The 23689-nt window shown below is 41.0% G+C and overlaps 2 protein-coding genes and 1 long non-coding RNA gene across 9 annotated transcripts in view; 2 read left to right on the top strand and 1 right to left on the bottom strand.

The window, feature by feature from the left end:
- Positions 1–23689, top strand: part of LOC135233747 (uncharacterized) — a 789909-nt gene that overhangs the window by 710371 nt on the left and 55849 nt on the right. The window lies entirely within an intron of this gene.
- On the bottom strand, positions 75–14422 carry LOC135233772 (uncharacterized). The gene is made up of 2 exons (XR_010323929.1): positions 13885–14422; positions 75–786 (listed from the first exon to the last, which is right to left on the bottom strand). It is a non-coding gene; the product is annotated as an uncharacterized LOC135233772 (long non-coding RNA).
- On the top strand, positions 1486–4877 carry LOC135233679 (uncharacterized). Its single transcript, XM_064297483.1, has 3 exons — positions 1486–1569; positions 2687–4284; positions 4799–4877. The coding sequence occupies exons 1-2, from the start codon at positions 1486–1488 to the stop codon at positions 4133–4135; spliced, it is 1533 nt and encodes a 510-aa protein (XP_064153553.1). The 3' UTR covers positions 4136–4284; positions 4799–4877.

Genomic DNA, 23689 nt, shown 5'->3' with positions numbered 1-23689 from the left:
ATCAGAAGACAACAGATTCGACTCAAGAGAGAGAGGCGGTTTGCACATCAAGAATGAAGCACACGGAAGCAGGATTTGTATTTCAAAGGTAAGAGAATGATTTTTTTTTTTTAATTAAAATTTTCCCTTTTTGGTTCTCTGTACCCTTTGTTTTTATTATAAAGTAGAAAGCATTAAACAACAACAGTACACATATCTACAAAATGGAAAAAGGAAAAACATACAAGTTGGTCCCAAGCCCTTTTACTTTGTGTCTGTATTTATATTTTCTCTGGTTCCACTAATTTGACTATTTTTCCTATCTTTATACCTTAACCATACTTTTAGTATTTCTTTGATGTGTTTCAGTTAATCCCTATTGTTAGTTATTTGGTTCTAGTATGATTTGTCACTAATTAGACTTTAGGACTTTTATTTTGAAACCAAAGCCCTTATGTAGTACTATTGAAAGTACCTATGCAAAGGAAACTTATCACACTATAACACCAAAACACTTTTCTAAAACACTATCTGTGCAAATCAGTTTAGTCCGTGTGGTTGTTGGACCATTTGTTGCTGAGTTCCAGTTTGTAGAATTCAAACTCTTGTCCTACCACCATTTTAGAAGGCACAATTGAACTCTTTCCTTCTCTTTAAAATTGCAGGTCGATTCCATGGGTGCCTCGCCAGTCCGCGCGCCGCTGTAGCTCTCCAGGGAAGGCAAGCAGGGCGGACGAATCCAGGATCCAGCACAGCAGTTCAAATCCAACAACAAAAAAAAACAACACACCCAAAAAAAAACCCGGCCTTGCAACACAAAGCCAAAAGACTCATCAGTAGTCTGTACATTCAGATTATTACGACATTGGGATGGCAGGTATGCCATCCCGCCAAGTTACGCCTTGGCGGGGGCATGCCCCCATACCTATACAGCACCGAGAGTTTGGCACTTTTCAGGGTTCCCCACAGAAATAACCACAACAGCCACAGACACTCAGCCCTTAAAAACATTAAATTCTGTACATTCTGACCCCATTTCAACAGACAGAATTCATAAACAACTTCACATGTCCGCACAATAAAGCCCCAAACTAAGAGATTTGCGTTTTCCCTCTTCTTCTTCTTCTTCTTCTTCTCATTCTTATTTTTCCTGCCGCCTATCCCACTAACAACATGTCTCCCCATTGGACATTTCACTGACACCAGCCAAATCTGCCCTACACGACCCAATCAAAAACGCACATACACACGCAAAATACCCATACATTTTTATTCTGAAACATTTCCCGTTCAAACAGCTAGTCCGCCTGTGGCCTAGTGGGTAAGGTTACAGTCTTGGGGACATGGGGTCGTAGGTTCAAGCCCAGCTTGGAACACGTTTCTTTAACCTGCTTCAACCCTCACTAATAATTGTCTACTAGCCTACTTATCAATTATTGCTTTTGCACCATATTTACCCGCCGTTCACCGTTCAGTTATTAACCGGCTACAATATTGCTAAGCCACATGGATTCAACGGGAGCTCTTCTGTGCTTACTGGCCTGTGTTCCACCAACTCGTGTGCTTCGCGTCTGCTACCGGTTCCGTTGCGTGATAAGTAGATTTTAAGTTTTTACTTGTATTGCGTGCAGTAGGGTTTTACGCGGTTGTCGAATATTTTAGAATACATAGAATTGCTTGTAATTGAGGTCACGTGCGTCGGTTAGGAATTTAGGAATTTTATTGATTTATTGTTTTTAATTGTGTCATTAGTTTCAGGTGCATTTGCACAATAATAGGGCTTTTAGAGCGACGTGGGTATTTTAACTGTGGTTCTCTGGTTAGACACCAGAAGTGTAACCAACTCGTGTGCTTCGCGTCTGCTACCGGTTCCGTTGCGTGATAAGTAGATTTTAAGTTTTTACTTGTATTGCGTGCAGTAGGGTTTTACGCGGTTGTCGAATATTTTAGAATACATAGAATTGCTTGTAATTGAGGTCACGTGCGTCGGTTAGGAATTTTAGGAATTTTATTGATTTATTGTTTTTAATTGTGTCATTAGTTTCAGGTGCATTTGCACAATAATAGGGCTTTTAGAGCGACGTGGGTATTTTAACTGTGGTTCTCTGGTTAGACACCAGAAGTGTAACCAACTCGTGTGCTTCGCGTCTGCTACCGGTTCCGTTGCGTGATAAGTAGATTTTAAGTTTTTACTTGTATTGCGTGCAGTAGGGTTTTACGCGGTTGTCGAATATTTTAGAATACATAGAATTGCTTGTAATTGAGGTCACGTGCGTCGGTTAGGAATTTTAGGAATTTTATTGATTTATTGTTTTTAATTGTGTCATTAGTTTCAGGTGCATTTGCACAATAATAGGGCTTTTAGAGCGACGTGGGTATTTTAACTGTGGTTCTCTGGTTAGACACCAGAAGTGTAACCAACTCGTGTGCTTCGCGTCTGCTACCGGTTCCGTTGCGTGATAAGTAGATTTTAAGTTTTTACTTGTATTGCGTGCAGTAGGGTTTTACGCGGTTGTCGAATATTTTAGAATACATAGAATTGCTTGTAATTGAGGTCACGTGCGTCGGTTAGGAATTTTAGGAATTTTATTGATTTATTGTTTTTAATTGTGTCATTAGTTTCAGGTGCATTTGCACAATAATAGGGCTTTTAGAGCGACGCATAGCGTCGTTCTGTCACATTTTATGCGCTCCCTCCCCATCCCAGTATGCTCTCCCCTTCCGAACCCGCTTCCAGCGTCGCGGGCCCCCACGACAGAGAAACCCATCCAACCTCCGCGACCTGCAACCAGCTACCAGCCAGAATGCCACCCTCGCTGGGGGACTCTGGAACTGCCAGTCGGCAACCCGAAAAGCCGACTTCATCTCCGCCTACGCTTCCCACCTGTCTCTCCAGTTCCTGGCCCTCACAGAGACCTGGATCAGCCCTGACAACTCTTCTACCACAACCGCGCTATCCTCCTCATTCTCATTCTCCCACACACCCCGGCCATCAGGCCGTGGTGGTGGCACAGGTTTACTTCTCTCCCGCTCCTGGAATTTCTCTGTTCTCCACTCTCACCTCTCTCTGTCCAGTTTTGAACACCACTCTGTACATGTGACTCACCCATCTAACCTGTTTATTTCTGTCATCTACCGCCCCCCAGGTCCCCTGGGAAATTTTCTGGAAGAGCTTGACATCCTGCTCAGCTCCTTCCCTGAGAATGGTGCCCCCCTCATCCTCCTCGGAGACTTCAATATTCACCTTGAAGCCTCCCAGTCTGCAGCCTTCCTTCCACTACTCCACTCCTTCGACCTCTCCCTCCAGCACTCTCCCCCAACCCACAAGGCTGGCAACCTCCTCGACCTCGTATTTTTGAGGAACACCACCTGCACTGGCCTAAACGTCACCCCTCTCCATACCTCTGATCATCATTTTGTTTCCTTCTCACTCCCCCTTCCCTCCCACCCACACCCCTTCTCTCCACCCAGCCCTACTGTCTCTGTCCGCCGTAACCTGTGCGCCCTTTCTCCCTCCTCTCTTGCCCCTTGTGTCACTGCCTCCCTCCCCCCTCTTGATGTCTTCTCTGCCCTTCCCTCTGACTCGGCCTCTGACACCCTGCTATCATCACTCTCCACTGCCATTAATACCCTCTGTCCTCTTGTCTCCAGGCCCACACGCCCATCTCCTCCATGCCCGTGGCTGACTGACGTTCTGCGATCTTCCAGGACTGCCCTGCGTGCAGCAGAGCGGAACTGGAAGAAGTCTAGAATGCCAACGGACCTCTCTGCCTACCAGTCCCTACTGAACTCCTTCTCCTCAGCAGTTGCCACTGCCAAGGCAACATACTACCACTCTAAAATACACAAATCTATTGCTAACCCCAGGCAACTGTTTTCAATTTTCTCCTCTCTCCTCAGTAAACCCTCACCTCCAACTCAGACCTCCCTTACTGCTGAAGACTTCGCAGCCTTCTTCGAAGCAAAGGTCACACTCATCCGCAGCTCCCTTGACCCTCCCGACTCCCCACCCTTCCCTCCCCCCATCCCCTCTATGACCCTCCCCACATTCTCCACCTTCTCCCCACTCTCTCTCCTGATGTCTCCCAACTCTTGCTCTCCCACCGTCCCACCACCTGTGCCCTTGATCCCCTCCCCTCTACCCTCCTCCAGCTGATCTCACCAGAGATCATCCCCTTCATCGCCCACCTGATTAACTCATCCCTGACTTCTGGCACCTTCCCGTCATCTTTCAAAAGAGCCCACATCACCCCCATTCTGAAGAAACCAACACTGGACCCCTGCCTCACCCAGAACTACAGACCGGTATCCCTTCTTCCATTCCTATCTAAAACTCTCGAACGTGCTGCGTCTAACCAACTTTCCTCTTTTCTTTCTAAGCATAACCTCCAAGACCCTCAGCAGTCTGGTTTCAGACCCGGTCACTCGACGGAGACTGCCCTGCTCTCCGTCACTGAGTCTCTCCACGCAGCACACGCAGCATCCCGTTCATCTGTCCTAATTCTTCTTGACCTCTCAGCTGCCTTCGACACCGTTGACCATCCTACACTTCTGTCTTCCCTGACAGAATTGGGAATTTGCGGACCAGCCCTCAACTGGATTGCGTCCTATCTCTCCGGCCGCTCCTTCCAGGTTGCCTGGGCCGGTGCAGTATCAGCTCCTCGTCCCCTCACAACTGGGGTCCCTCAGGGCTCTGTCCTTGGTCCCCTCCTCTTTTCTCTGTATACTAGGTCCCTTGGCCCTGTTATTGCCACCCATGGCATGTCATATCATCTCTATGCAGATGATATTCAACTTTTCTACTCTTTCTCTCCCACAGACACTCAGGTCTCCGATCGCATATCCGCCTGCCTGAGTGACATCCAGAGCTGGATGACCAAACACCAGCTCAAGCTCAACACAAGCAAAACGGAACTTCTCCATATTCCTTCTCTTACCTCTCCCACTTCTCATCTGCCCATTTCTTTAGGAGACACTCCCTACACCCTTCACAGAGTGCCCGAAATCTTGGAGTTGTGCTGGACAACAGGCTGTCACTCTCTGAGAATATCGCGGCAACCACCCGGTCGTGCAGGTTCATCCTGTACAATATCCGCAGAATAAGACCACTCCTCACCAATTATTCCACACAGCTCCTGGTCCAGGCCATGATACTGTCACGTCTGGACTACTGCAACTCCCTCCTGGCTGGCCTCCCAGCATCAGCCACCAGACCCCTTCAGCTCATCCAGAATGCAGCAGCACGTCTGGTTTACAACCTCCCTCGTGACTCCCACGTCACTCCCCTCCTCATCTCCCTCCACTGGCTACCAGTGCAAGCTCGCATCCGGTTTAAGACACTGGTGCTTGCTTTCCAAGCAGTCAAGGGGTCAGCTCCTGGTTATCTGCAGAAGATGATCAGACCCTACAAGCCGGCCAGATCGCTCCGATCGGCTACTACAGGGCGGCTGATTCCTCCCCCAACACGAGCAGCAACAAGGTCTCGACTCTTTGCAGTTCTGGCCCCACGATGGTGGAACGATCTTCCAGTGGAGGTCAGAACAGCAGAGTGTCTGAGCACCTTCAAACGGAAACTCAAGACGCACCTCTTCTCTGTGTACCTCTCTCCTCTTCCCTAAACCCCCTCCCATAACTATTAAAAAAAAAAAAAAAAAAAAAAAAAAAAAAATTTTTGGTTCAGACTATCTTGTTTCTCCTTAATGTATGCATCATAGTAAAGGCTTTTTATCTGCATGTTGTTCAATGGACTTAAGTGGACTTGATCCTGAGTTTGGTTACACTGTTGTAAGTCGCTCTGGATAAGAGCGTCAGCTAAATGCCTATAATGTAATGTAATGTGTTCTTTAAAACCACCGGCAGGTTTGCTAATGATATTTCACGCATTGCATAGCTATGGCATTAGCTAACGAAGTCACGGCAAATGTATTCCTTTCATTAAAAAGTTACACCAGTTCACCACTGTGCCATTTCTATTAACTATATTTCTTCACTTGGCTACCGTACAAAACTTTCATATCAGCAAACGCCACGTTTCTATTTCTACATTCATGTTACCTCGCTCTGTTCTCTATCTAGCCACATACGCTACAAACAATTACTACTTATGTACATTCTGCAACTCCGCAGTTTGAACAGCTAATCCATCCGTGGCCTAGTGGGTAAGGTTACAGGCTTGGGAACACTGGGTCGTATGTTCAAGCCCAGCTTGGAACACGTTTCTTTAACCTGCTTCAACCCTCACTAATAATTGTCTACTAGCCTACTTATCAATTATTGCTTTTGCACCATTTCTACCCGCCGTTCACCGTTCAGTGATTAACCGGCTACAATATTGCTAAGATATATGCATTATGACTTACCGTCTGTACGTTCAGTTATTGACCGGCTACAATATTGCTAAGCCATATGGATTCAACGGAAGCTCTTCTGTGCTTACTGGCTTGTGTTCTTCTTTAAAACCACCGGCAGGTTCGCTAATGATATTTCACGCATTGCATAGCTATGGCATTAGCTAACGAAGTCACACACTGGTAAACCTCACTCACTCACGGCCACCCATATGCATTTCATGACGCAAATGTATTCCTTTTATTTAAAAGTTACACCGGTTCACCACTGTGCCATTTCTACTAACTATATTTCTTCACTTGGCTACCGTACAAAACCTTAATATCAGCAAACGCCACGTTTCTACATTCCTGTTACCTCGCCCTGTTCTCTAGCTACCCACATACGCTACAAACAATTACTACTTATGTACATTCCGCAACTCCGCAGGTTGAACAGCTAATCCGTCTGTGGCCTAGTGGGTAAGGTTACAGGCTTGGGAACACAGGGTCGTGTGTTCAAGCCCAGCTTGGAACCCGTTTCTTTAACTTGCTTCGACCCTCACTAATAATTGTCTACTACATCTTAATTATTGCTTTTGCACCATATCTACCCGCCGTTCACCGTTCAGTTATTAACCGGCTACAATATTGCTAAGATATATGCATTATGCCTTACCGTCTGTACGTTCAGTTATTGACCGGCTACAATATTGCTAAGCCATATGGATTCAACGGAAGCTCTTCTGTGCTTACTGGCTTGTGTTCTTCTTTAAAACCACCGGCAGGTTCGCTAATGATATTTCACGCATTGCATAGCTATGGCATTAGCTAACGAAGTCACACACTGGTAAACCTCACTCACTCACGGCCACCCATATGCATTTCATGACGCAAATGTATTCCTTTTATTTAAAAGTTACACCGGTTCACCACTGTGCCATTTCTACTAACTATATTTCTTCACTTGGCTACCGTACAAACCCTTAATATCAGCAAACGCCACATTTCTACATTCATGTTACCTCGCCCTGTTCTCTATCTAGCCACATAGGCTACACACAATTACTACGTATGTACGTTCTGCAACTCCGCATTAAAACATTACATTTAAAATCATGATTCACTCATAAGTATAACTACTAGCACTGAACATGAGAAAAACACATTCGTGCAATAGATTACATTACAGGCAAATAATGTGTGCAATGTTATTTGACCCTCCACTTCAACAACCAATGTTCAATACCGACTGTTAGGGTAAACGTACCATATAAGCCCACTTGCAACTTCTGAGTCAAATAAAAAAAAACTACATCATTTTTTGCTGCGTGATGTTTTTTCGAATGAAGCTGCTTGTTACGTAAATGACACTTTTTATTGTAAGTCAATCACATTTGTCGATATTGAGTTATCGAAGCATATGTGTGGCATGTGCCTGCTGATCCCAGAAGAAGTTGCAAAAAAACTTAGGTGATTTTGGTACCCTCAGAAAATAACATTTTTTGTATATTTCTACTCCTGTTTTTGGAAAGTACTCACTTGTTATCAAAATTTAAGTGATTAGTGTTTTGAATGAGACATATGTTAGAATATTACCTGAATTAGAAATATTGTGTCTTTTGAAATCAAAATATGAGTTTTAGCACACTAGCAAACAGACCACATGCTGCATCAATACAGTAGCTACATAGTATGGTTCATTGCAATGACATAAAGCATGATAAGCATGTATAGTTTATATTTTTGTATGCAGTTTATATTAGTATACTGTTAAACAGACAATAAATGTGTATGTTTATCTTTATTTATTTTTTAATTAACATTTTTACCTGGTGGGCTTAAAGGGGACTCTAGCAAAAAAATCACACTGTCTGAGGTGGATGTAAATGAGTATAGCTAATTACTTCTCTACATGATCAATTTATACTTTTCATATTATGTTAGTGCACCATATATAGATTTATTTCATACAGTTGTTTTTTTAATGTCATGTGAGTAGAATAAAATATTCTGTCTTTAACCATAAATTCACTGATGTTCCCTTTAAGCCCACCTGTTCCCATTAAGCCCACTTTACTGTGTTTCAATGGGGATTTTCTCCCTTTTGACCTCTGAACCATTTTCCTCCCTAATTTTGACCTCACCTGATGAATCAGCTCCATAATTCAGATAATTAATACCCATATTTAAATATCAGTGATATTGCATACGTCAATTCATTCTGGATAGGCCTGTGTTCTATCTTAACATTAGCAATAATTTTTTAATCTTTACTTTTCAGATGAGTTTTAGTTTAAGATGACTAAAACATGAAAGAACTACAGTTCATGCCCACGCATGATAGAAGCGCAAGTTCATCCTTTGCAAAGCAGGGCTGTAGGGACCTGGACCATTCTATTTGCGCAATCATGAGGTCATTGAAAATCTACAAAAATAAGATGAAAGCCATGAACGACTTGCTAGCGTAAGACAAAGACAACAACAACGTGGGCTAAAGATTGAAGCAAACAAATAAAATAAAGCTTAGACCACCCTATAACCTGTTATGTTACACTACTAAGATGGAGCATGGAGCAAATGATAACCTTACTAAAACGATACAATCACCTCAAAGAGCATAGGCCTACGTTTAGTCTAGGAGAAAGTAGAAATTGCAGAAATGTTGACATCTTTCTTGTTTATTTTGTTTAAGTTATAGGCTAATGATACATGAGCTTCAATATGTTATGACTGATGTCTCCTCATAATGAACTGTATGTTTTAATGTTACTCCACAATGAACTGAATGGTTTTAAAATGTGTTTTTACAAACTACTATCCTAAATCTGTTTAACATTTAAAAATGTATTGTTTAATTGTAAATCCTGAAATGGACTCATTTACTATCCTTAGAACATTAGTATTGAACTTGAAATTGTTTTTCATTCAGTCAGTCGGTCTTCAGAAATCTTCATAAAAACACCTACACTTTCAACCAGCTGACTGAACCAGAAATTTTGGCCAATTTAAAATGCCAACAGCACACCATAGGATAGAGATACAGACAAAATGACAACACATATTGAAAGATGAAGTATTGAAGAGTAATTTCCACTATAGTTTTGATTTTGTTTGTAAATATTTTTTTGGCTACATTCCAAAGAAGACATGTTGTAAGTTTAACTTTTTCTGTGTTGACAACACAGCAAAAAGGCTGGTCATGCCTATTTCAAATGCCATTTACAGGTCATAGGATAGGAGTGGAGACAAAATGAAAATAGCTATTGAGAGCTAAGAGATTACAGATTTGAATAGAACAAGTTTGTATTGTTAGGATTTTTTAAATATATATTTATTTATCAACAAATCATGAAGTGGGCTTATTTGGAACACCCATGGGCTTAAAGGGTACGTTAGGTACCCATTAAGCCCGTGCCAGACTTTTGACATATTTTGACAAATTAAACAATAAAAACATTAGAAATTGGTATAAATGAATTATTGACACTTCAAATGAGAGATTTGACTTTCATTATAACTAAAATGTTCTCACTTAAATTGGGGCAGTATACATGAAAAATGTCTGAAAAGCGGATTTGGTGGGCTTAATAGGGACGTTTACCCTATATATACCATTTTATAAGGAATATAAGCTCGCTCATGGTCACTCCATTTACTTTGCACTATACTCCGTGATCATGTCAACCTTCACCTACATGCCCATTCTGCTAAAAACATATTGTTTCAACTACGGAATTTCGTAATTTCATTTTAATTTCTCTCACACTGTTGTTATTCTCTCATATGCAAAGCCTGCTGGGACATATGCGTCTGCTCCTATTCTCCACTATCATGTTTTCCGGTTCTAGTTTAGCAAAACGGCGAAGAGGATTCCTACCTGCAGATTAGCCTATCAAACTGCCTTATAAACCTTACAAACACTAAAAGTGCATCTCCACGAAATAACAGACAATGGAGCAGGACAGAAGGATAAACCTTACAAACACTAATAGTGCATCTCCACGAAATAACAGACAACGGAGCAGGACAGAAGGCTACACAAGTTGCGACCTAGGGAGTTATAATTCTACGGGCGTGTTGATTACTTTGTCAGTCAAGGCTCGTTGGATGGATGTCAAATCCGTGAGTACATACCATATTCCATCTGCGTTTCTGATGCGTTTACGCTTACGCCACTGCATCCTTTCTCACAGCCACTGTTTTACATATATAGCAAACCGAAACTGCTGAACGGTACACGCTCATCAGACTGTACAGATTCACACAACGATAGCCATAATCCACAACCGTTTCTTGCAGGGTCGCATTTCTCACTCTCATAATAAAACGCTTTGCAAAAAGAACTGATATCTCATAAAAAACACGTTTTCAACGTACAAAAATGCCAAGTTACTAAAAAGTATTGATATCAAAATGACGCCAAGTTACGATACTACAAACAATATAGGCTATCTTGCCTCACCGAAATGACATAAGATGTATCTCAAAGCAATGCTACCAAATATTTCCTCAGTTCTTTCAAGTCACTTGGCCCTGTGTTTTCTAATCTTACCATTTCACAATGTCATGCAAACTTTCTGTCAGATCAAAGAGACAAATATTTTGAATTGCCTCATGGAACACATTGAACATTGTACATTGAAATTAATGTATAAATTCATTAATGTACAGAACTGCTGCTGAGCAACGACAGGAAGCACATTTCTCCAGAAAACATGTTTATACTTGCTTCTGAACTGAATTTGAGTACATGTGCAAGTTATTGTATATTTGCTACATACAATAAATACTGCATGTAAAACACATATTGTACATACATACATAGAGAACTTCTTTATCCGCATGGGGACATTTCCCTGGCAGCATCTTACATTCACATTCACGAACACACTTGTACCAAGAAACATACTATCATTCACGCAACAGAAAGCCTGGGCAGCGAAATACATAGGCCTACATACCAATACAAATTGGACATACACACACCTATTCAATCAATCTTGACTGTGAGAGAGCCATCCACACATATATTTCGCCTGTTCATGTAGTGCATGCTTATACACAGGGCCAAGTGACTTGAAAGAACTGAGGAAATATTTGGTAGCATTGCTTTGAGATACATCTTATGTCATTTCGGTGAGGCAAGATAGCCTATATTGTTTGTAGTATCGTAACTTGGCGTCATTTTGATATCAATACTTTTTAGTAACTTGGCATTTTTGTACGTTGAAAACGTGTTTTTTATGAGATAGTATACACTGTGAACATCTAAATTGTAGAACACTTGTAACCTTCCATTTAGTCTGTTAAATAAACTGGGTGAAAGCTTATATCAATTGTCAATCTGTTCTCATTCTGTCAGCATATCTAGATTCTGATTAACTGGAAGTAGAATTAGCCACCATTAGCTCACTCAATTACATTACATTACAGGCATTTAGCAGACGCTCTTATCCAGAGCGACTTACACAACTTTTACTTAGCACTTTACATTGTATCCATTTATACAGCTGGATATATACTGAAGCAATGCAGGTTAAGTACCTTGCTCAAGGGTACAACGGCAGTGTCCTTACCCGGGATTCGAACCTACGACCTTTCGGTTACAAGCGCAGTTCCTTACCCACTGTGCCACTCTCCGTCCTCACTACGTCAATTCACTACTCATATCTTGCAGTGCTTCCAAACTCACCCACTGACGTTTCCTCGCAGCACTAGCTAGCTAGCTAGTTACGTTAGCTTTCTAATAAAAGGTACCACAACATACATTCGTTTTAAGTAACATTTAACAAAGAGTACGCCGATGTGGCTTCGATATTCGATTACACAGGAGATACACTTTCAGAACACAACCGGAGAATTTTCAAATGCCCTTCTTCTAGCTAACCTTACATCACATTGTCCCCACTTCAATATATTTTCAGCTTGCTATAGCCGCGTTTCCACCAAAATTACCCGGAACTTTCAGTCCCAGGAACTACTTTACCAGGAACTAAAAGGTTCCTTCAGCCAATGGTTGTCTGCGTTTCCACCGGGGTCTAAAGTACCGCGAAGATTAGGCAAATTAGCCCACTGACGTTGTCGTCGGTCCATCTGTCATATGATTTCTTCTGTAACCCCATACTACCACCGAAGTAGCCTACATTATTTTCTAATAACCGGGACAGCCCGGAGGGGTTTATTCCACTTATATACAACGGGTTACCAACAATGACTATATATGGTTACTTTTGTATTTATTGATTTTCATATATCCTCTCAAACACATTCATTAACAGCAGAAAACATGCACACGTTGTAAACAATTTGCTGTTTTATTACTTTCTCGTCGTCAATTCCATATAGGCTAATCGCAAAATGACAAGAATAGAACGAAAACTCGGACTTGCGTGAAAATGTAATTTTAGTAGTGGTACAGCCACCGTTTGCTTTCCTTCGAAGTTACTGCTAGCCGAGCAGCGAAGTGTGCCCTCCAGGTGCGAACCATGCACCATAAATGAGTCCATAGTCTTCCTGGTCTTTTCGTGGAATTGAAAAATGGCAGTAAAATTGAGTAAAATTACGGCAGTCTGAAAAAGCTAAAGGGAAGATTACTAGAATGAACCTGTTATTTTACCCGGATAAAAAGTGCGGAAGGTGATTTCCAGTTTGCTTGTACTGTATCACCAATGTTAATTATGCAGAACTACCGCATACCTCACATAACTGTATCAAACGTTTTGAGTCAATTACAACGGGCTAACAAAGAAAATCCGGAAGAAAATATTCAGCAACCGAATTAATCCGTTTGAATGTTTTGGTAGCCTACGTAATATGCTGTCCCAGCACGAATGCTTAGCATTTTATAAAACGAATACTAAAAGCAAGAAAAGAACAGAAGAGCACACGTTATAATTCCAAGACGTTGACAGGCTATAACCAAAAGTAGGCTACTGCGCCGCATAACATACAAGTTTGATTTGTTATTATGAAAATAAATTGGTTTGCCGCTGCATATTTTCAAACATGGCGGGTAATGGCGGAAAATAAATACAACACAAATGCTACGAGTACTCGACCAATCAGAAATGTTCCGCGCTGCAAGCTCCACCCAAAAGGTTCCTGTACTTTCGGAAAGTACTACCCCCCGAGCAGGAACGTTTTGGGGGGTAAAACAAAGCCCCCAGAACTAAATTTAGACCCTAGTTCCTGCGGTGGAAACGCACTGAGTTCCTCAAAAGGTTCCTAGTTCCGGGGTATAGTTCCTGCGGTGGAAACGCGGCTTAAGTGGCGAACTGCCTGGTTCATCTATCACCACAGTCACAAAGCAGGAAACAGCCCTGCTGTTAGCCCGGCCTACACCCCACACATCAATTATACACATTTGCCGGTTTAGCCGCGAGTTGCTATAGCTAGCCAACTTAGCTAGCTGCTACTACCAGAGCTTTAAATCACATGAAGCTAGCTACTTAGCAACCTTCATTTTCGGATCTTTTTTTATTACGACTACGTTTAACATTATCGTTTCTGAACACACCCAAGCTAACTGATACTACGGCAGTGAAATAAGATAGATAGTCTTAGAATCGGGACTCACCAAGGGAATATGTTCAAAGTTGTTCAAAGTTCGGTTTTCAACGATCTTAATGGCAAATGCAGACATTTTTCTTCCACGTGGTCGTCGCCCAAGGCGATAGAAGAACGTTGCAAATCTTCGTTATTTCTTTATAAATCTGTTTCTTTTCAAGTTACTGTCACTCCTCAATAAAATATCTGCAATTGTATCCTAAATTCACTTGTAATTCACTTCGAATTAGCTTAATCTGTTCAGAGAAATTTTCGCATGTCTGCTGTCGCTCAAGCCATCTTGACCAGAGGAAGTTAGGGCGGGCTTGTCATCTGACTGACTAATCAACAAATTTACAACAAGTATCATTATCCGCATTGGTTGTCTAATCCTTCTATCAACTTATCTTTCTGCACATAAAGAAAATGTATTTTTCCTTATTAAAAGTCTTTTTCTTTTGTCTCTATTTTGAATGATAATTTACTTATTTACTTGCTACTAGTTATTTAAAATGTTTTTCTTTGTTTCACTATCTATTCAATTTGTGTCTTGGAACCCTGGGTTACACATATTTCCACAGGCACAGAGTTGGTTTTATTCCCACTAAAGCAACAGTAGGCCTGGGATACCTGCAGGCTACACCTAGTTACAGTATATAATAAAAAGACAATTTTCTTAACCAGTACTGACATTTCTTGCATTAATACATTTACTGGAATTGTGTTTGACTGCTATACTGAAACTGCAATTCCTGTATAGAAATGATATCTTTGTTGGTTATCACCTTCAATTTGAAATTTTGACATTTATTAGAAGATAAACCCCTTGAGATTAACCATCTCATTTTCAATGGGGTCCTTAACACAAATATACAGAAAATACAGTACATGAAGCAAAACAACACAAATACACTTGCACACACACAGACAAAAGCTCTTCCAGGTCTAGCCACTCCCACGCCCACTGATTCTCCTAAAAATGCCAAAATGCATACAGTAAATGTACACATACCCATACAAAGCTATATACATACATTTACATGCACCTACACATTAGAGATAAATCTCAAGTATAATTAGAAGCAAGACTTGGTTTGAAGATAAGTAAAAAGACATGCCTTAAAGAAATGAAAGTAGGTAATAGATCTAAGTGAACTGGGCAGGTTGTTCCAATCAGATGGAGCTTTAGATTTAAAGACATGTCACCCAATTTCTTTAGAATTTCTAGGAACGAAGAAAAAAGGATACTCAGTATGCCTTAGCCTATACGATGACCTATATGGAATTAAAAATTGTTTTAAGTAAGAAGGACAGTTAAAGAAAATGCATTTTAAAATAAATTGCAACCAGTGAAAATGTCTTCTAGATATAGGTGTTAACCAATTTAGCGACTCATACATAAAATGATGGGTTCCACGACAGCTAGGGATGGGTTCTATAAGGACACCTCAAAACAAATCTACAGAGACTATTATAAACTGCATTGAGAGGATGAAAATTTGTTTCTGAGGTATTCTGATAGACAATATCTGCTTAATCTAGTATTGGTAATATCAACTGTGAAATAATTATTTTCCTAACCTGTAGGGTGAAACAGCTGATAGAACGATATAATATTCTCAGGCTGCAATTTATTTTCTTCATCACTGAGTCAATATGGGGCTTAAAAGAAATTTGAGAATCAAGCCAGAGACCCAAATATTTAAATTCCTCCACTTTCTCGAGTGGTGTCCCACCTAAGAAATGAATCGACCAATTATTGGTTAAGTGCAAAAAATCAGATCTAGTGCCAAACAACATACTATAAGACTGCTTCTTATTCAGTAGAAGTTTGTTAAAAGAAAACCATTCTTGAGCGGCATCAAAATCAGCCTGTAATGTACACTGAATTTGTGAGATGTCGGGCTTAGAAGAATAAATCACAGCATCATCTGAATATAATTGAATAAGACAATCAGAACAGATTTGTGGGAGATCATTAATAAAGATGGAGAACAGCAATGGCCCTAGAGATTAACCTTGAGGTACACTTTTTTCCATGATCATAAAATCTGACTGATTGCCCTGATAAGAGACACACTGACATATGTGATGAAGATATGAATTGAACCAAAGTAAAGAATGTTTTGAAAGACCAATAACACAACGTTTGTCAAGGAGGAGATAGTGATAAACCATGTCAAAAGCCTTAGTAAGATCTATAAATGCTGCGCCTGTAAGCATATTGTTGTCCAATGAAGAGGATACATCATTGGTAAATTTTAAAAGAGCAGTGGTTGTAGAGAAGTTAGGTCTGAAACCAGATTGGTATGGAGATAAGATATGAGAGTCGTTAATATATTGAGATAGTTGATTAAAAATTTACTTTTCAAACACTTTTGCGATACTGTTAATAATGGAAATAGGTCTATAGTTATTGAGATCGAGAGGATCACCACCTTTATGCAATGGGGTAACTCTGGCACATTTCCAAATGAATGGAATTTCACATGTAGATAAAGATAAATTGAATAAGTCAGACAGAGGATATGCCAGAACATGAGAGCAAGTTTGATGAACTTAATCTCCAAACCATCTGGGCCAACACCACTACCTGAGCTTAGATCACAAATAACCTGCTGAATATCAATTGGACGGATTCTTATAAAGGAGAATAAGCTACCACATTTAGAGTTATTCAATGAAATATTAGAGTAGGGAAAATCAGAAAATTGTGAACTGCAGACAGGAAAAATGCTGGCTGAAGGCATTAGCAATTATAGAGGGATCATTAACAACTTCATTATTAACTCTAATATGAGTAGTAGGGCTTTTGGTGGATTTATTGATTATACTGTTGATTCTGTTCCAAAACGGTTTAGGGTTATTAAAATCATTAGCTAAACAGTCTTTATAATAATTAGATATAGCGTTTCTTGTTTTGGTTGTACATATATTCCTTAAATGTTTATTTTTCCCAGGCCTTATCTCTCTGTTTAAAGAGACTTATAAGATCACCATTAATCCCAGGTAAATGTCTACCTTTAATCTTAATTGTTGTCCAGGGGGCATATTTATCTATAACATTAATAAACTCAGTGTAAAAGAAGTTCCATGCATCTTCAACAAAAGGTATTAAGCTAAAACCTGTCCCAATTTATGGAAGTTAACTCTTGAATGAAAAGTTCAGTATTAATATTTTTTACATGGTCTTACCTTGATGCATCTTGGTGGAAGACGAGGTACTTTAATCTTCCAAATACAGAAATAATGGAATGGTCACTGAAACAGTCAGATAATGCCCCAGATTTTATAATCAGGATGGGTGACAATAATCCAATCTAACAAGGACTTAGACCTGTAATCAACTCTGGTAGGCTCACTTACAAGTTAAGTTTATATTGCCAAATGGGTTGCGATCATTGAGAGATGAACGATCTAGCCAATTGCTGTTAAAGTCACCCAGAATAATCATTTCATTTGGATGATCTAAAGAGTTAATGGTCGACAAAATACACGTTGCAGATTCAGAGGGAGAATTTGGAGGTCTGTAAATATTTCCTATAGTCAATTGTTTGTTTGAATGAAAAATTATTTTTAACAAAGAGACATTCAAAATACATAGGGTTTGAAGAAACACATGTAGCCACTCCTCCTTTGGCACCCCTATCAGCTCTATACAAAACATAGTTGTCAAGTTTAATTTCATTATCGAGATATTACTATTCAACCATGTCTCAGAAAGTGTAATTACACTAGGTTTATTATAAACAAGCCAAGCTCTTAAGAGATAATTTTAGAAGGTAAGCTCCTAATATTCATATGAATAACATGTAGACTTTTAGCAGTGTTAATTATGCAGAGATAGCAATAAAGAAACAAAATATTCACATAAGTACATCAACAGATCATGTGCTGGGTATATGATAACAAAAGAGGGGCTGGGGGGTAGGTAGCAAGAGAGCAGCTCGCACGCACACACACACACAGACACAGACACACAAAGAGTATCACAAACTGGCTAAACAAAAACATGAAGACAAAGCGGAGCTCAGTCTGCAAGTTTAGCAGGGGATAGTTTGATTGCATTATTAAATTTAAATTACCCTGAATAATTGGGAATACTATATTGTGTCAGAACTAATATTCAACATTCAAAGGTCACGATCAACCATAGGCCCAGTATGAAAAACGACAATAAAAATAGAAATAATATTTTAGTATAAATCAAGAGGAGAAAAAAGAAAAAAAAAATTCCACAATCATTCACTTCCCATCAAATAGGCCTTTCGAATGAGACTAATTTAACCAAGGATATCATCTGTCACAAACATTAACAGCATGACTTTACGACATATCACTGCGTCTTGAAGTTACGGTTTACGGCAAACAAAAAATTTATTCACACGGCATAGACTGGTTTAACAACATGCCGCAGTAGCAACAAAGTTTCTTATCAAAAGTTAGTTATAAGTCCCAGCAATTCAAAGGCATGCTGTGCCATCATAACAAATTAATGATAGACACAAGAAAAACAGTACTTAGACGGAGAGGAAGAAAGAAGATTTATCACCCATGGAATTATGAAGATTTTGTGGGCTATCATGAAGGAATGCCTCAGCTTCATCAGGGCAGTGAAACAGTGAGGGTTTACCCCCAGTAATAACTCTCAGCGTGGGAGGATAGAGTAGAGAGTATTTTATGTCCAGGTTGCAGAGCTTTTTTATGGGATCAAATTGCCGATGTTTCTGAAGTAACCCAGCACTGAAATCCGGATAGATGTGGACTCGCACACCTTTGAACATGAGTTTCTCTTTCTCCTGGGCAAGTTGAAGGATCCTCAATTTGTCCTGGAAATTTGAATTTGGGAATTTGACCGGATTGGCCTTGGACCAGCTTTAGAATCCTGTCGGTGTACAGTAGGAGAACGATGATTGGCGGAGTTGGAAAATTCTCTTTACTGAGGAGAAGTAGGATCAGCTGGTTCATGAAGCCCAGAATGTCCCGGCCCTCAGCTTATTCAGGAACATGTAAGAAGAGAAGATTAGAGGATTGGCTTCGATTCTCGGCGTCATCAACCTTTTCCTTCAGGTAGGAGTTTTCTTTCTCCAGTGTTTTGACACGATGTTCCAAATCTGATACGTTATCCTCATTAGAGCTGACTCTATGTTCAAGCTCCGAAACTTGCTCTCCAAGTGTAGCGCATCCGTATGTATAGTGCGATGCTTTGAGTGAGTGGAAGCTATCTCATGTATGTCCCAAATGTTGATGAACGTCTATCATGGAAGAAGACATGAGTCATCATATGTGCAAGCACGGGTGGAGTGTTAAGCCACACCGGTCAGCTATACGGCATGATAAGGGTAGAATTGAATGGCCAGTATGACCGAAGGAGCTGATGGCGTAGGTAATCACTGGCACAGTTAATGCACCCCACACCGAGATCTGTTTGTCATTACAGTGTTTGAGATTGACTCCATTTGGCGATGGAAACTTGCCAACCCTTGTGAATAATGTGGACGGTTATTGAACATCATCTACTGTGTCTCGCTGAGGGCATAAGAAAGCCACTTCGTGGCTGTGCAGCAATGGTTGCACAAGCTACCTTTTGTTGTAGAGATTAGGTCCATATACACTGATTTAACAGTAGGCTAAAAATCGAAGATGACCAAAATCAAAAGATTAAAGTCTTAAAGGCCAAGCAAAACTAATTTATAATGTAGACTGAGACTTTAGCAGACGTTCACGCCAAAGCCATAGCGGCCATATTGACACACATAAATCACTCAGCAAAATAACAAAATCAAGCCATGCTTGTCATTGACTTTTTATGGTTTGTTGCATTGCCAGTTTGTAAATACATAGGGTACAGCAGAGAAAAATATCAAAATATTCAGTTTACTTTAGGTTAGTATTGTTTAATTACCATACTATTGTTTGATCACTGCACTTACTCTGGTACACTTGTATAATAATAATAATAATAACTAGACAATTCCTGCAGAAATTGTGAAGTGTGGTTGCCGCCAATGCAAAGTCGACTTTCTGCTGAACAGAATGAACAGTGGTAGGTAGTTGCTATGATGTTTGAGGCGTTTGCTAGGGTGTTACTAGGTGGTTGCTAGGGTATTCTAAGTGGTTGATATGGAGTTATAGGCGGTTGCTAGGGTGTTGCTAGGCAGTTGCTAGGATGTTGCTAGGTGGTTGCTAGGGTGGTGCTAGGTGGTTGCTATGGAGTTCCAGGTGGTTGCTATGGAGCTCCAGGTGGTTGCTAGGGCATTGCTAGGTGGTTGCTAGGGTATTCTAAGTGGCTGCTAGGATGTTGCTAGGTGGTTGCTATGGAGTTATAGGCGGTAGCTAAGGTATTGCTAGGCAGTTGTTAGGGTGTTCCAGGTGGTTGCTAGGATGTTGCTAGGTGGTTGCTATGGAGTTATAGGTGGCTGCTAGGGTGTTGCTAGGTGGTTGCTTGGGTATTCTAGGTGGTTGCTAGGAGGTTGCTATGGAGTTATAGGCGGTTGCTAGGGTGTTGCTAGGCAGTTGTTATGGTGTTCCAGGTGGTTGCTAGGGTGTTGCTAGGAGGTTGCTAGGGTATTCTAGGTGGTTGCTAAGGTTTTGGTAGGTGGATGCTATGGAGTTCTAGGTGGTTACTATGGTGTAGCTAGGTGGTTGCTATGGAGTTATAGCCAGTTGCTAGGGTTTTGCTAGGCATTTGCTATGGAGTTATAGGCGGTTGCTAGGGTCTTGCTAGGGTATTCTAGGTGGTTGCTAAGATGTTGCTAGGTGGTTGCTATGGAATTATAGGTGGTTGCTAGGGTGTTGCTAGGCAGTAGCTATGATGTTGCTAGGTGGTTGATATGGTGTTCCAGGTGGTTGCTAGGGTTTTGCAAGGTGGTTGCTATTGTGTTGCTAGGTGGTAGCTATGGAGTTATAGCCAGTTGCTAGGGTGTTGCTATGCATTTGCTATGGAGTTATAGGTGGTTGCTAGGGTCTTGCTAGGGTACTCTAGGTGGTTGCTAAGATGTTGCTAGGTGGTTGCTATGGAATTATAGGTGGTTGCTAGGGTGATGCTAGGCAGTTGCTATGATGTTGCTAGGTGGTTGATATGGTGTTCCAGGTGGTTGCTAGGGTATTCTAGGTGGTTGCTAGGGTTTTGCAAGGTGGTTGCTATTGTGTCGCTAGGTGGTAGCTATGGAGTTACAGCCAGTTGCTGGGGTGTTGCTATGCATTTGCTATGGTGTTCCAGGCGGTTGCTAGGGTGTTGCTAGGTGGTTGATATGGAGTTCTAGGTGGTTGCTATGGTGTTGCTAGGTGGTTGCTATGGAGTTATAGCCGGTTGCTAGGGTGTTGCTAGGCATTTGCTATGGTGTTCCAGGTGGTTGCTAGGGTGTTGCTAGGTGGTAGCTATGGAGTTATAGCCAGTTGCTAGGGTTTTGCTAGGCATTTGCTATGGAGTTATAGGCGGTTGCTAGGGTCTTGCTAGGGTATTCTAGGTGGTTGCTAAGATGTTGCTAGGTGGTTGCTATGGAATTATAGGTGGTTGCTAGGGTGTTGCTAGGCAGTAGCTATGTGTTCCAGGTGGTTGCTAGGGTATTCTAGGTGGTTGCTAGGGTTTTGCAAAATGGTTGCTATTGTGTTGCTAGGTGGTAGCTATGGAGTTATAGCCAGTTGCAAGGGTGTTGCTATGCATTTGCTATGGAGTTATAGGCGTTTGCTAGGGTCTTGCTAGGGTACTCTAGGTGGTTGCTAAGATGTTGCTAGGTGGTTGCTATGGAATTATAGGTGGTTGCTAGGGTGTTGCTAGGCAGTTTCTATGATGTTGCTAGGTGGTTGATATGGTGTTCCAGGTGGTTGCTAGGGTATTCTAGGTGGTTGCTAGGGTTTTGCAAGGTGGTTGCTATTTTGTAGCTAGGTGGTAGCTATGGAGTTATAGCCAGTTGCTAGGGTGTTGCTATGCATTTGCTATGGTGTTCCAGGTGGTTGCTAGGGTGTTGCTAGGTGGTTAGCCGAGCCGAATTTCCAAGAACGAAAATGAGGCGAGAAATATGTGCTAAAATAGTTGCATTTTAACTCATTTTAAATACAGCTTCTGTGAATAAGTATCGGCTGGTAGCCAGTACTACTAGCTTCTGTAGCAGCAAGGGGTGAATGAACAACATGCAAGTGGAGTTGTGTACTTTAGCAAATGCGTTGGGGTGAGAAAGTGTTGCTTTCCCTACTACAACAGACTGAATGCGTAATGCAGCTCTAATGAGACCAAAGTTGCCAAGGTGGGCAGAGGTGGGTAACCCGGCTTCAAAGAGTAAAAAGACTGACCATGTATTTGTTCCACCACCATGCACAAAACCAGCTAAATGTGACATATTATACATAGTTAGAAGGCTTATTCTATCACCTGTTGGATCGATGAAGTGTAGATAAAGCCAGTTGGTACTACAAAGTTACAGAACACTCAATGCAGTATGTGTGGTATTACAAGCTGACGTCTTTTTCTGGAGTAAGACCGGACCTGAAGCTGCTGCAGACGTTTTGTTGACGGCGTTGTTGCACTTTTTCGTAAAGTCTGGCTTGTTTGAAAATTCGTTTATTCAGTAGCTGAGAGCATAAGCTTTCTAACCGGGTATATCAGCACGTCTATTTTTGTTTTTTTAATATCGTTTTTTTAGGTCAACCGAAAGCTATGTCTCATTCATTTGTGAACGTTAATTCGCTCTTTTGGTTAGCACTAGCATGCATACATCACGCAAAGTCTGGCTTGTTTGAAAATTCGTTTATTCAGTAGCTGAGAGCATAAGCTTTCTAACCAGGTATAACAGCACGTTTATTTTTGGTTTTTTAATATCGTTTTTTTAGGTCAACCGAAAGCTATGTCATCATGTCATAGAACGTATTCGCTTTTTGTTAGCACTAGCATGCAAATACGCAAAGTCTGGCTTGTTTGAAAATTCGTTTATTCAGTAGCTGAGAGCATAAGCTTTCTAACCAGGTATAACAGCACGTCTATTGTTGGTTTTTTAATATCGTTTTTTTAGGTCAACCGAAAGTGCTCTCATTATCGCATTAAAGCCATTCACTGTTTGTTAGCACTAGCATTCTAAGACGCTGCATGTGACGAAACGTCGTCAACGAATTAGCGTAATGTCTCGTGAAATACTATTATTATTGAGGACTTCTGGTTATGCCTAAGCCATATGTTTGTTGATATACCTAGCTGACAGCGTTTTCATTTGTAATTTTTCATTTTGAATATCGTTCTTTCACTTCCGCAATCAGCTATTTCCTATCCTGGCTGCTGAGACCGTAAAGCATCACGTGTGCAAAGCCGACCAATGCTGTAACTTCACCGTTCGCATATGAATGACGTCACCTTCTCCATTCATCTCTATGGGGAAAATTGGGCATAAAAATTAATATTTCTCAAAAACCGTGCAGCGAAACTTTCCACAAAGTAATAGCACACGATTCCCAAAGAAGTCGGTCATTTTGACATATGGCACGTGTATGTGGTGTGAAAGCTCTGGGAGGAGTAGCGGTCCAAAAAATGGGTGGAATAATAATAATAAAGAAATAAAGAATATGTGCGATAATAATAGTGTAGTTGCCTGAGGCAACCACACTAACTAGACAATTCCTGCAGAAATTGTGAAGTGTGGTTGCCGCCAACGCAAAGTCGACTTAGTGCTGAACGGAGTGAACAGTGGTAGGTAGTTGCTATGATGTCTGAGGCAGTTGCTAGGGTGTTGCTAAGTGGATCAATGGAGTTTTAGGTGGTTTCATGGAATTCTAGGCGGTCGCTAGGGTGTTGCTAGGTGGTTGCTATGGTGTTTCAGGTGGTTGCTATTGAGCTCCAGGTTGTTGCT

The sequence above is a fragment of the Anguilla rostrata genome, chromosome 10 (genome assembly GCF_018555375.3).
Source record: "Anguilla rostrata isolate EN2019 chromosome 10, ASM1855537v3, whole genome shotgun sequence".
Classification (NCBI taxonomy): domain Eukaryota; kingdom Metazoa; phylum Chordata; class Actinopteri; order Anguilliformes; family Anguillidae; genus Anguilla; species Anguilla rostrata.
Note: the sequence above shows the minus strand (reverse complement) of the source record. Positions and strands in the feature narration are given on the sequence as shown.